General features: G+C 37.8%; 1 protein-coding gene across 1 annotated transcript; it reads right to left on the bottom strand.

Moving 5' to 3' along the window:
* Positions 1–3,731: 3,731 nt before the first annotated feature.
* Positions 3,732–6,556, bottom strand: LOC147627692 (very-long-chain enoyl-CoA reductase-like). Its single transcript, XM_086814625.1, has 5 exons — positions 6,394–6,556; positions 5,932–6,049; positions 5,135–5,174; positions 4,167–4,915; positions 3,732–4,061 (listed from the first exon to the last, which is right to left on the bottom strand). Exons 2-5 carry the CDS (start codon positions 5,998–6,000, stop codon positions 3,993–3,995), a joined length of 927 nt encoding a protein of 308 aa, XP_086670751.1. The 5' UTR covers positions 6,001–6,049; positions 6,394–6,556; the 3' UTR covers positions 3,732–3,992.
* Between the last annotated feature and the right edge of the window lie 7,808 nt (positions 6,557–14,364).

Raw genomic sequence — 14,364 nt, 5'->3', positions numbered from 1 at the left:
ACATCGAAAGGGGCAATTCATAGAAAAAAGACGAGTGGTTACACTTAGACGTGTTGTCCTCAATTGCTTTTTAGTGTGAGTTTGATCAACCCTTTTGGTCTTAGATCTAGTCACAACGCTTGCTTAAAATGCAAGCTTCAGCATGAATTCTTTGTAAGAGCATAAGGCAACAACTTCCCCTTGTTTTCAAGAATAGCTATGTGGGTCGTCCCAAGGGGATCTTCATATGCTTAATAGGACCATGCAACAAAGAGATGTTCTAAAAGAAGATAAAACGTATTGGGATGACAACTAGAGGCAACTAGAGTGCATTGAGATGGCAAATACATGCATATAAATAAACCCTTAAGAATACGATTAAGGTGACCAAATTAGATTTTTTGACTGAAAAAATGTTCCACATACGGGATGGAAACCTTGACCTTACTGAGGGGATTGAAAAGATTAAGAAAAGCAACTACTGACATATTAATTCATTTGATTAGATATGATTGTCAATTAATTTGATTAGATATGATTATCAATGTAATTTCTGATTATAATAAGCTACATAGATAGAGGCTACATAGTTTACATGTCAATGTCTGATTGTGACATTTTCTCATAACCTGATTCGACAACTACATGTTGAAGCTTTTCCCGCTAGAGTTCATGCAAAAAAAGAAGACGAGGGCAAGATTGTCATCATAGCCCACATGCACAAGTTCTTACAAACCTTTTCAAAATATCGCATATGTTTGGTTCTGCCTAATTCAATGAAATAGTCACATGTTTCATCAAAAGGAAATTTACTCAATAGTTTGTTTAAAAAAGTACCCTTGATAAGTGATAATAAAAAGTAGCATAGCTTTTGTGAAGATCTTTTAAAAAAAACAAGTCTTTTTCATTAGATGTTTGCAATTTCATTACAAGAAAAACAAGTTTAGAACTTAAGAATCTTCCCCTTTGCAAAAGGAGGTTGGAGAAGAAGAAGAAGAAGATTAAGTTAAATGTCTTGGGATAGGTATAACATATGAGACATGTTTCGAACTCAGGCAAGTTTGAAATGTATAAAGAAAGAGAGAGCAAATATGCTCCATGATTGTCCACCACATTTAGAGCGTGTTTGGCAATCTATCTTATAATAGTTCTTAGCCTACCTAATGAATGAGTTTTAATATTTAGTAAAATGTAAGGAGTCCATTTTTTATAGTAAGGTTAGTAGAGTACTCCAATATGAGGGGCGATAAACACATGGCAATGGGCACACCTTGAGCCCAAACTACTCTGGAGTACTCCAATATGAGGTGCGATAAACACATGGCAATGGGCACACCTTGAGCCCAAACTACTCTGGAGTACTCCAATATGAGGTGCGATGAACACATGTATGGAGATTGTCATGTCGGACATGGATGGGCCATACAAACATCTACAACATACATACTCCTCAAGTGCATGGGGATGCTATGGTATTAGAATGCTTGACACATGACATTCTAGTAAAATTGGAGTGGTGAATTTGATTATTCCATAAACCAAAATTCAATAATCACTATTATATATTTAAGAGTGCAAGCTTCAATTTGTTATTTTAATACTTCTAAACAAATTTCTGAATAGAAGTAGGAGAAAAAAGCTTAACATTCGAAAGAGGCAATTCATAGAAAAAACATGAGCTACACTTGTTGTCCTCAATTGTTTTAGTGTAAGTTTGATCAACACTTGTGGTGTTGGATCTAGTCACGTGGTGTTGGATCTAGTCACAACGCTCATTTAGAATGAGTTTCAACCTAATTTTTTTGTAAGTGAATAAGGCAACACCCTCCCCTTGTTTTCAAGAATGGCTAGGTAGGTCCCAAGGGAAAATTCATATGCTTAATTACGACCATGCAAATAAGAGATGTTCTAGAAGAAGATAGAACGCATTGGAATGACAATTAGAGACAAGTAGAGTACATTGGCATGGCAAATAGAGGCATATAAATAAAGCCTTCAAGAACAAGATTAAGGTGACCAAAATGGATTTCTTAAATGGAAAATTGTTCTACATATGGAATGGTGACCTTGACCTTACTACGTGGATCGAAAAGATTAAAAAAAAGACTACTCACATATTAATTCATTTGATTAGATATGATTGTCAACATGATTTCTTGTTATAATAAGCTACATAGATAAAGGCTACATAGTTGACATGTCAATGTCTAATTGTGGCATTTTCTCATGACTTGATTTGACACCTGCATGTCGAAGCTTCCCCGCTAAAGGTCGTGCAAAAAAAGAAGACGAGGGCGAGGTGGTCATCATAGCCCATATGAACGAGTTCTTACACACCTTTCTAAAAGGTCGCATATGTTTAGATCTACCTAATTTAATGTGAAGTAGTCACATGTTTCATCAAAAGGGAATTTACTCAATAGTTTATTCAAAAAATTAACTTTGACAATAAAAAATAGCATAGCTCTTGTGAATATCTTTTTTAAAAAAACAAGTCTTTCATTAGATGCGTGTAATTTCATTACAAGAAAAACAAGTTAAGAACTTAAGAATCTTCCCCTCTGCAAGGAGGTTGGAGGAGAACAAGAAAAAGATTAAGTTAAATGTCTTGGGAATAACTCAAGCTAGGTACCATATGAGACAAGTTTCAAACTTAAGCAAGTCTAAAATGAATAAAGAAAGAGAGAAAATATGCTCCATGATTGTCCACCACATTTGGAGTGTGTTTGGAGGTACAATTTACAAGGGGTTGTAAAGCTAAAACATTTTTCCAATGCTAGTGGGCAAGGGGGAAGAGATGCATGAAATCATGAAATAATGCATGAAACCAACGAGCGAACAACAATGTCTTAGAATCCAAACTTTTTATGTTTATAACATTGACAAGGTTTATTTGACAAGATGAGATGCTCAACTTGTTCAAATAGAAAAATTGCCAAAATGGCCACTAGGGCTTTGTGTGCCTCTAGTAATGTCCTCTCCTTGCAGAGGGGAAGATTCTTGCAGGAGCTCAAGTAACTTTTTTGGTAATAAAACCAAATTGATTGTACATCTATGGTCCATATATTGGTGCTCTTCTTTAATCTACATTCTCCTCCAAGGTTTTTTTTTTCTAATCCACAATTTGAATAAATCACACCATCATGACAGCCCCACTCAAATGCACTGGTAAATCTTTACCAGCTTCCAATTCACATATATCCTTTCTTGGTTGCAAAATCAGCTTCTTTATAGTGAAGATCATCCACCAGTATGACTAAAGGACACATTTACATCACAAATGTTACAAGGCATCACTCCAGATCATTGCAAGCACTTCACCAGCTACTTCACTTAGAACCCAGATTTTTCCCAAGAAAATCAAGCACCCTATCCACTCTACAACAATACCTATTAATCCAAATTTAACTGTAAGTACAACAATCTCTCAATGCAATTTTATTTATCTGTTACTACTTCACTCTAATCATCCCCCTACAACATACCCCGACATTGCTTTTGTGGTTCTGTGCGTCCCCAACAGTGCACCTTCTGTAAGTGCCTGTTTATAAGTTTTAGCCGTTCTAGCTATGGTATTACAGAATTGTTCGATAGAGGCCTCCACCTTCATAACTCTCATGGGCCAGTAGGATAACAGCCCCCAATATTCCTGTAAACCCCCCCAGTTCAAGAACAATGGAAAGTGGGTATAGGAGAGGCTAAAGCCAGACAAAAAGTAGGCAAGCCCACATCAAGACCAAGCAGTCCAGCAATAAACACAATCTCAGTTTTCAGTTGTCATTAACAGCATTAGGGCTTCAAAAGGGTGTTACAACTGGGCTTGAATGTACCATCACTTCAAAGCTATGCATCAGATAATTGCTCCATAATCCCTAGCTACCTTTACCATGTCTTGTACACATATACCTACTTAAAAGACCTCGTCTACTTAAAGGCAATTAAGTTATATGAGGTGTGTAATAAAAAGACCTAGACTGAAGTCATGATTCCTTAATAAATCTGGCAAGAAACAGCTACAAAAACGGTGGTAGAATGACCCATCGGCGTGGATATTTTGGTCGGCCTTCCTTCCCATCAAACAACTGCAAAAAACATGTGCTTCACATTCAAATGATGATCTATAATAATAAGAAAACACATCTACACAAACAAGGTGGAGCCAATGAGAAGCAACACAGTGAACTGACCTTTCTCAACCTACGGTGCTTGCCAAGTGCCCAATCTGTCATTATAAGGGCAGCCACGACCATAAACGAATAGCCCGCAAGAGTCTGTGTGGCGATATTGTACCCCAACCATTGATAGATCTCTGTTGTGTAGTTAGCACAAGTAATGAAGTTGAAGAGAAAGCCTCTGGGTATCTGATAGCCACCCTTACCATCAGGGGACCTCAAGTTCTTCAGAATGATGTGGCAATAGAAGTTGGCCAGCTGACACATAATACCCAGCCCAAACCCAATGTACACCTGAGTTTCGCTAACAGGGGTATAATAAGGGTGATTGGCAAAGTAGGCAATGAATACAGCAAATGACCAATAGTAGCAGCAGTTCCGGAATACATTGCTGATCGGAGAGGTTGCATGGCTGAACCTGTGGACAAAAAAGGTTTCCAGGATCCTCTTGAAGTAATGGAAGCACCAATAGACAGTGGCATAAGTCTGGACAGAGTGCTTCACTCTCTCAGCTGGGAGCCCAACATACTTGTACACAGGTAGGAAGTAGAAGATGGGGTATATAAAGAGGGGTCCCACATACTCGAAGAAAAAGAGAGTGGAGTACTTCACTTGAGGACCCAGATCTTTGAAGAGTATCTTGATGTCAGAACCTTTGGAGAAGTACTCGCTTAGCTTCTTGTCTCCTGACAACACTGTAGGACGAGCCTGCCCTTGTGCCAATGGTAAGGTTAGTCGCTGCCTCTCCGGGTAAAATCTTTTAGCTGCAGAAAAATAGAGATGAATGTGTTCACCCATGATATATGTCCCAAATTAGGCTACATGAATGCCCGCTTGGGGGTAGACAAAGTAGCAAGTAAACCCTTACGCCATATGTATGTAAGTAAGTATGCGCACACACATACACATACATACATGCGAACATGCATACATATGAAGAGTCTCAACCCATTCAGAGAACATGAATAAACCAGAATACTTACTTTTCTTGTAGATGGCAGCTTGGAGATCCTGGACCGTAGCCTGATGATTTAAAAAGAAGAAAAGAAAAAAAAATATGTAGAAAGTTTGATCATTAAAAAACCAACCCAAACTGCCCATTATTCCTACATCATTCAACACTTGAGGACACTGCAAAGAAGGCCAATGGTCCAGATGGCCACTTAATCCCACGATTGCAGTTTCTAATAGATCCATAGACATGAGATAGAACAGCATACCCCCAAAAAGAAAACTCATGTGGATAAGTACACAAATATATGCATCAAGTTATTTAGCACCACTTTGCTAACACAACCACATGCATCAAATTACTTGGCACCCTGTTCTGCATACATCCAGTAGATTGAGTGGCACCCACTTTCTGAAATACACTTGCCAACTATTATCTCGTTGGACGCAAGCACAGCATCGATTATAAACGTGTATACATGAATTATGCATGTACACATAGACACTGATAAATAATAGTAGATACAATGATGGGCTACATAACTGAACCTGAGTAGATTAGCTGGTGGCGTTAGTTTCATTTTTTCTACACAACTAAGGAATAAAAGAGTAAAGTGGTAATCATTACAACTAAAGCCCACACTGTGTGTAGATAAAATAGCCTGCATACTTTCCATACATACAGATGTAGACACGCACATACAACTGAAGGCCACAATGTGTGTAGACACACATATGTAGCTCCATAGATACATATTATGAGTATGTATATCTTGACTAACAAGAAATTTATAAAATTGATCAGAAAAATCATGGAGGGGGTACCCACACTGTCTGGAAGCTCAATGCCGCCCTTCACAATTTCCCTGCCACTTCGGGAAACCACAGTCACCAGCATGATTGAGTACTTCTCACAAGCACAACTTACCCAATTTGGATAAGCTCAGCTGCAAGACAAGCAGAGAGAAGCACACCTTATATGAAAAGAAAAATCATAGAAATTTGACAGAGAGAACATAAGAACCCATTTTTTCAAACTTTGAAAGGTGAAAGGAATCAGAGAAAAATGAAAGAGAAATACTTAAAAACCATTTTCTCACAAATTAAAACGATGAAAGGAATGAGAGGAAAAAATGAGAGAAAGCAAAAAAAATACAAGGACAAGAAATAAGGCGAAAGATCTTCTTCTAAATTTTAAGACTTCGATTCCTTAATGAATTCATAGATCATGTTGCGACAGCCCCCAAAGGATAAAACTGAGAAAGTGCAAGAAAGATGCAGAGAGTGATACCTTCTCTGAAGCAGGGAGGAGGAGGAGGAGGAGGAGGTTAAGTGCATACATATAAGCGAAGAAAAGAAGGTTAAAAGCAGGTGGGAAGGGGCCGGTGACGACTTCAATGGGAGCGAGTTAGCCAAGATCGGTGAGCCAACCCCTCTCCGTGTAAATGTGCCATTTATTGCAGCACCCAACACTTGATTTCTCAAATACTTTTAAAATAAATATTCCTAAACTCCTTTTCCTAAAATAAATATTCCTAAACTCCTTTTCTCCCATCTCCTTTCAAAAACTTCTAAATTCTAAATTCCTCCTTTAAGTAATTATTTACTCAAATTTAATCATCTAGACTTGAATGCGTGCTCGCTCGCATACACATGCTCCAAATAACACCTACATTTTCTACACCCATTTGTTGGTCTACCCTCCTGTTGTTGTAGGCTTTGTGTTCACCCCGCGCCTCATATCGGAGTACTCCGCTCACCTTACTATCACGGGCTCTTTGCACTTTACTAGAGATTAAAACTCATTCATTAGGTAGGTTGAGAACTATTACAGAAAGGTTGGTGAACAAACTCCAAATGCGGTGGACAACAGTGGAGCATATTCGCTCTCTTTATGCATTCAAGGACCCGCCTGAGTTCAGAGTACTTCGAAACCTGTTGACCATCTAATACGCTACCTAGCGGGTGGGATTATTCTCGAGACGTTAAACTTAATCTTCTTCTTCTTCTTCTTCTTCTTCTTCTTCTTCTTCTTCTTCTTCTTCTTCTCTCTCTCTCTCTCTCTCTCTCTCTCTCTCTCTCTCTCTCTCTCTCTCTCTCTCTCTCTCTCCGGGTGTGGGTAAATAAACAACATGGGCTAACCCTTCTATCACCCAAGTGTGGTAGATTGGTTAGCTCATGGAGTTATTATTCAACACGTATCGTGTTTGAATCTCACTCCCATCGGTTAGATCATACTTGGTCTCTTGGGATTGTTCCTACAACGTTAAAAAAGCCTCTCTCTCTCTCTCTCTCTCTCTCTCTCTCTCTCTCTCTCTCTCTCTCTCTCTCTCTTCACCCCCCCATAGGGGAAGATTCTTGGATTTTTTGTAAATGAAATTGCAAACATCTATTCAAAGAACACTTTTTTTTCTTTTAATCTTTATAAGAGCTATGCTATTTTTAATTATCAATTATCAATGGTACTTTTTTGGAAGAAGTATGGGTAGTTTCTTTTTTAAACTCTACGATTTTATTACCTTTTAACGAAGTATGAGTAATTTCTCTTTTGAACTCTACAATGTTATTAATGTACTATTTAACCATCGCGTTTGATCAATTTTAAAGTATCAAACTTTGAGAGATTTAATGAGATCATGTTTTTGTAACTTAATAGCTTGAACAACAAAAGGTCATTTTGAGTTGATAAATGCTCAACTACTTTAGCACAAACTTCATTTCAATAATAGTTATGATATTTTCAAAGATAAGATATATGCTTCTTTCACTTCCTAGTAAGACCTCTTTATGACCTTGTAACATGGCAATGTCCAAGACTTTAATGAGATAACAAATACCTTTCATCATAAAGCAAAATTTTTTAAGTCGTTAACCCAACACCATGGACGACCACGCTCACATGGGTAGGTAGGTCTAGAAAACGCTTATAAATCTTGAAAAAAGTCCAGAATTGAGTTTGTCCCTCACAAACAAACTCAAGCTACTCAATTTGTAGTTTACATTTTTGTAAGTGCAATCAAATGGTTTCTTCGCCCATTATCTTATTGGGCTAAATATAATGGGCACATGAGATTCAATCAGTCTATTTTAGTGAAAATGTGGCCATTAAAGGAGACATTGCAGCTATTACAAAAGAACAGAAACCCAAAGTAACTCGATTGGCTAAACAAAGCCAAAGTTAAGGTCAAATGAAAAGCACCGAATGCAAAAGGAGTCAACAAAAAAACATGATTGGAGAAAATAAATACATGGAAGTTCAATGAAGTCACTTGAGCCCTACATGAAAAACTTGTTACATTTAGGAGGTTTATTGTGGACGCCAATTGATGCGTGGCTTTCCTATGGCATTTGTCAACATCGTAGAATAGCTCCCTCCACTTTATTCTAAAAGTTTCACTAACCATGGCATCCCCTTACAAAGAAACTTCTCATACTCATGCCTGGTACTCTTCTTATAAAACATATGTTTCCATGGCTAGGCAAATTATGACACATCTAGTTTTTTGAAAATAATACAATATAAAAATATGCTTCATGTCTTACATGGACCACTATTTGTGAGAGTACAAGAAATAAAAAGTTCAAAGACCTTTAAAATAAAATTTCCTGAACTCTATTTCTACCCCACTCGTTTCCTTTCAAAAATTTCTAAATTCTACTTTTCCCCTTTATGTACTCAAAAGTAATAATCGCGATGCCTCCCTAAACGTTGCGTTCACTCAAAAGTAATAATTGAGACCCCACCCAAACACACTACATTCTCGCATACATATGCTCCAAAAAAACACTAACATTTTCTACACCCATTTGTTAGCACACTCTCGTGTTATAGGCTATGTGTTTGGCTATGTTCACTGCGCCTCATACTGGAGTACTCCACTGACCTTACTATCAAGCATGGGCTATTTACACTTTACTAGAGATTCGAACTCATTCATTAGGTAGGTTAAGAGCTATTATAGAAAGGTTGGCAAATAGACTCCAAATATGGAGGAACGTATTCGCTCTCTTTGTTTATACATTCAAGTTAATTTGTTTTAATTGTAATGAAGTTGAAACATCTAATAAAAAAGACTTGTTTTTTAAAATCATCATAAGAGTTATGCTCTTTTTTATTGTCAATTATCAATCATACTTTTTTGAAAGACGTATGAGTAGTTTCTATTTTGATGAACCATGTGAAATCTACTTTGACGTACCTTTGAAATCTCTCAATGGTGATCAATTTTTAAGGATCAAACTTTGAGATACTTAGAGTGACCATGGATTTGTAATAACCAAAAGAAGGTGGTTACCTTGAACAAAAAAAAATCATTATTTTGAGTTGGTCAAAACAATCACATGCTCAAATTACTCTAGCACAAACTTCATCCAACAATAGTTATGATACTTCAAAGATAAGATATAAGCTTCTTTCATTTCTTAGTAGCAAGACCTCTTTATGACCCTGTAACTTTTAAATACATGTCAATGTCCAAGACTTTAATGAAATAACAAATGCCATTCATCATAAGGCAACTTTTTCACACTAAAGTTTGGGCCATGATATATTTTAAAGTCATTGGCCCAACACCATGAAGGACCATTGTCACATGGGTAGGGAGTGGGTAGGTAGGTCTAATAAACAGATATAAATCATGAAAAATGTCAATGCCCTTCACAAACAAACTAGGAATTAAAATCTCAAGCTACTCAATTTGTAGTTTAGGTGAATTCGAATGGTTGATTCACCATTATCTTATTGGACTATATTATTCGACTGAATATAATGGAAACATGAGGTTTGATCAATCTATTTTGGTAATAAAATGTGGCCAATTAAGGAGACAAAACACCTCTTATGGAAGAAGATAAACCCTACGTGCCTCGATGGCCCAAACAAAAGCTAAAGTGAAGGCCAAATGAGAAGCTCTTCCGAATTCATTTACAATAAGCAAATGAATGCAAAAGAAGGAGTCAACAAAAAAAAAATTGTGACTCGAGAAAAGGAATCCATGGAAGTTCAATGAAGTCACTTGAGCCCTTGCTAGTTTAAAAAAGCTTTTTGCCATTTACGAGGTTTATCTTAGTTTCCAATTAATGTGTGAATTTTATGCAACATTGTCAACATGGTGGAATGCTTTCCTCCACTTTTTTCTAAAAGTTTCATGAACCATAGCCACCCCTTGCAAAGAAACTTGTCATAGTCCTACCTGATACTCTTCTTGTAAAACAACTGTTTTGCATGGCTAGAACAATTGTGACCCGACATCTAGTTTCTTAAAAATAATAAATATGTGAGTACAAGAAATAAAAAGTTCAAACCCTCAAATACTTTAAATAAATTTTCGTAAACTCCATTTCTACCCAACTTCTCGTCTCCTTTCAAAACTTCTATTTTATTTACTCAAAAGTAATAATCAAGACTCCTCCCAAACTTATGCCCACTCGTACACACGCTCCAAAAAGTAATAATTCAGACTCCACCCAAACTCATGCATACTCTTACACACATGCTCCAAAAAGTAATAATAGAGACTCCACCCAAATATGTGCACACTTGTCTTTACATGCTCTAAAAAAAACACGAACATTTTCTACACCTACCATTTGCTGACCTACCCTCTTATTGTAGGAGTGCCTCACACTAGAGTATTCCGCTAACCTTACTATCAAACATGGGCTCTTTATGCTTTAATGGTACTTTTTTGAAAGGAAGTAAATTCCCCTTTAATGAACTATATGAACTATAAAATGTTTTAATGGTCTCGTTTGATCAATTTTAAGGATCAAACCTTGAGAGACTTAGCGCGATCATGTATTTGTAACTAAAAGTGGTGTTTTACTTATCACCTTAAACAAAAAAAGGTCACGACTTTAAGTTGATCAAAACAAATTACATGCTCATTTTACTACCTCTTTATGACCTTGTAACTTTTAATTACATGTCACACATTGACATGCAAACTATGTAGCCTATATCTATGTACCTTATTACAATCATATCTAATCAAATGAATAATATGCGAGTAGTTATCTTTTTTTATCTCTTCCATCCACGCAGTAATGGTGATGGTTTCCATCCCATACATCGAACATTTTCCCACTCAAGGACTCCCATTTGGTCCCCTTAATCTAGTTCTTGAAGGCTTTATTTATTTGCCTCTAATTTTCATCCCAATGCACCCTAATTGCCTCTAATTGTCATCCCAATACACTCTACCGTCTTCCAAAACATCTCTTCTCGGCATGGAGTGTGTGATAATTAAGTCTTGATTAGATCTTGTTAGAAAATGCAAGATACACATCATCAAAGGTTTGCAAAACCTTGGAATTACACTGCGTAGTTGGTAAACAGTTGGTGAATGTCGTCGACCTCTCAAGAACTAATTCTACATGAGGTGACCTAATCACTATAATTCAGCTACAGTATTCTCATCACACCAAACAGATTACATCAACGAAGATGAAGCACGATGTGGTGACAAATTGCTCTCCTGGTTCGTTATAAAAGATGTTTCTCTATGCAGATGCCGTGAGTGCAGTGAATTGAAGCCTCCACTGATGAGTAGAAGCTAACAATTGAGTGCAGTCTGAGTCTGACACTCACAGCATTGTATGATTCTCATATCTGAGTTGATTGAGCTCACTAGTGCTAGGATTAGGGCTTTAGGGATTAGCACATTCACTAATTAGAGTCCGATTTATCATTATTGTATCTCTTCAGATTTAGTAATAAACACAGTGCTGATTCAGTTCTAAATTTATTCATTCTATCTGATTGTTGTTGGTTGTGTCACATTTCCTGTCTCCTCACCATTTTCACATGGTATTAGAGCCTCGTTTGCTTCATTGCATAGACTCTACCTAGGCGCCACCTATCCTCTAAGATCCAGCACGCCAGCATTTGCATTAGCTTCAGTCACACGCTTTCTCAGATCTCTGCATCCTGGCATTCAGCATTCTGCACTTGGGTTGTAGATTCAACATCAGCCATTTTCATCTGCAGATTCAAATCTGTAGGATCTGCATCAGCTTTCAACGTGCTAAAGCCACATCATCGTCTGATCTGCTGATGCCATATCATCTTTCGAGGTGCTAAAACCACATCATCATCCGATTTGTTTATGCCATGTCATCTTTCGATCATCAAAACCAACTGTCTGAAACAACTACTAGAGTTAGCTTCCTGAATCAACTGACGAAATCCGCTATCTAAAATAGTTGTCGGAGCCAATTGTCTAAAATAGGTACCAAAGTCAGCTTCCTGAATCAACTGATGGAACCAGCTATGTCAATGATGGAACCAGCTGTCTGACATAGCTATCGGAGCCAGCTATCTGACACAGCTATCGGAGCCAACTAGTTGACACAACTATTGGAATCAGTCACCTGAATCGGCCTGATGGAATTAGTCGTTTACATTATCGATCAAAGTCGACTATCTGTGTCGACCTGTTGACAAGGCATTGACCTGCACTAATAAGCTATTGACCTGCTATACTGACACAGCGGCCGACCTGCCTGCTGCTGACATCAACAACTTGCTACTGTTGTTGACAGTCATCGTCGTTTTCTGAGTAAGCAAAATCAACATTTATCTAGGTTTACTAATTTTTGGCCGGGTTTTACTAGTTTGCCCGGGTTTACTCTTTTTGGCCAAGTTTACTCTTCATTGGTCAGTTTTACTACAATTAGCTGTTGAAATCCGAAGGTAGAATTAGCTCTCTATTCTACTAACTCAATGGCACCCAACCTGAGTAGTCTACACTTAGAGGGACCTGAAAACTCAATAGTGCAAACTATGCAACCTAGAAACTGAAGATGGAGTCACTATTATTCTTCGAAAACTATTGGGAGATGGTTTTTATGGAGAGACCAATTGATCTGATTGCTGAACCTCTAGCAAAATGGGATAAGAAGGCCATGTTTGATATCCATATGATCAAGCTGAGTATGAAGGATCCCATCCTCAACGATTTGAGGGAGGTGCTAACTCCGAACGAAGCTTGGGACAACCTGAAGAAAGTGTATGAGTCTAAAGGCACTTCAAGGCAAATTGCCTGAAGAGCTGAACTCACAAATGAGACAAGGAAGCCCAATGAGACTGCTACAGACTTCATCAAGTAGGTGAAAGATTTGCATCAGAAAACTGATAGATGTCAGAGATAAGATGGCCGATAATAAGCTTGCTACAATCATCATCCATGGACTAAAGGAAGGCTATGAAGGAATTGTTCAGGGCCTCATCATTTTGAGGGAAAAACCCACACTAGATGAAATGGAGCAGATTCTTAGGGACGAGGATCAAAGGAAAACAGCTATGAAGAACATCCATGGCAACAGTAGCACTTCATCAAGCAACACGACAAAGCTCTCTTCACACACAGAGATGGAGAAGATCACATAATCAAAGAGGAAGAGGAAGACATAACAACCATTAGCCTAGCAACACCAATGATCAAGGTAATCATGAAGGTACTTATTCTTCTAATGGTAGAGGTGGCTATTCCTCTAGAAGTAGAGGAAGAGGTAGACCTACCAGTAACTATTTTCAATGTTATTACTAATAAAAATATGGACATATTGAGAAAGATTGTCGAAAAAAGCAAGCTGATCTAAAATGGAAATCAGTTAGCTATGCTGAAGATGGTAGCTCTCACAGCTTCAGAAATGCCATCACTTTTCTTGCTATTAAAGAGATCATAGAGGCCAATCATGTAGACCATTGCAACAAGTAGAAACCATGGTGCATTGATAGTGGGGCAAGCTCCCACATGACTTCTCATGCTAAATATTTCTCTAAATTGGATTCTACTTATGATGGTTTGATTTATACTGTAAACAACACTTCTAACTCTATCACAGGTAAAGGAGAATTTTCCCTTGAGCTGACCGCATGGGAAAGGAAGTATCTTGGAGAAGTCTTCTTGGCGCCTTCACTCACCAAGAACCTCCTCTCAGTTGGAGCCATGGTAGATAAAGGCTTCAAAGTGAAATTTGAAGGTTAGGATTACTTGATTAGAGATCCTCAACACAGCTACAAAGTCGTTCAGAAGAGGTCAGAAGCAAGGCAAACTCTTCAAGTTAAGTGGATTAGTAGCAACACTGTCAGTAATGCTAGCTGATAGGTCACCCTCCTTACCTCCATCAAAATTATGGCATAAAAGGTATGGTCATCTCCAAAGATGCTATGCAAAATTTTGCACTAATTTGCAGGGCTGTACGACACTTCGTTTTTGTGATTTGCAGCTACCACATTCAACCACGAGCTCAATGAGCT

This window comes from Cibotium barometz, chromosome 20, assembly GCF_041138505.1.
Source record: "Cibotium barometz isolate CiBa-2024 chromosome 20, ASM4113850v1, whole genome shotgun sequence".
Lineage (NCBI taxonomy): Eukaryota > Viridiplantae > Streptophyta > Polypodiopsida > Cyatheales > Cibotiaceae > Cibotium > Cibotium barometz.
This window is presented reverse-complemented; position numbering and strand designations above follow the sequence as displayed.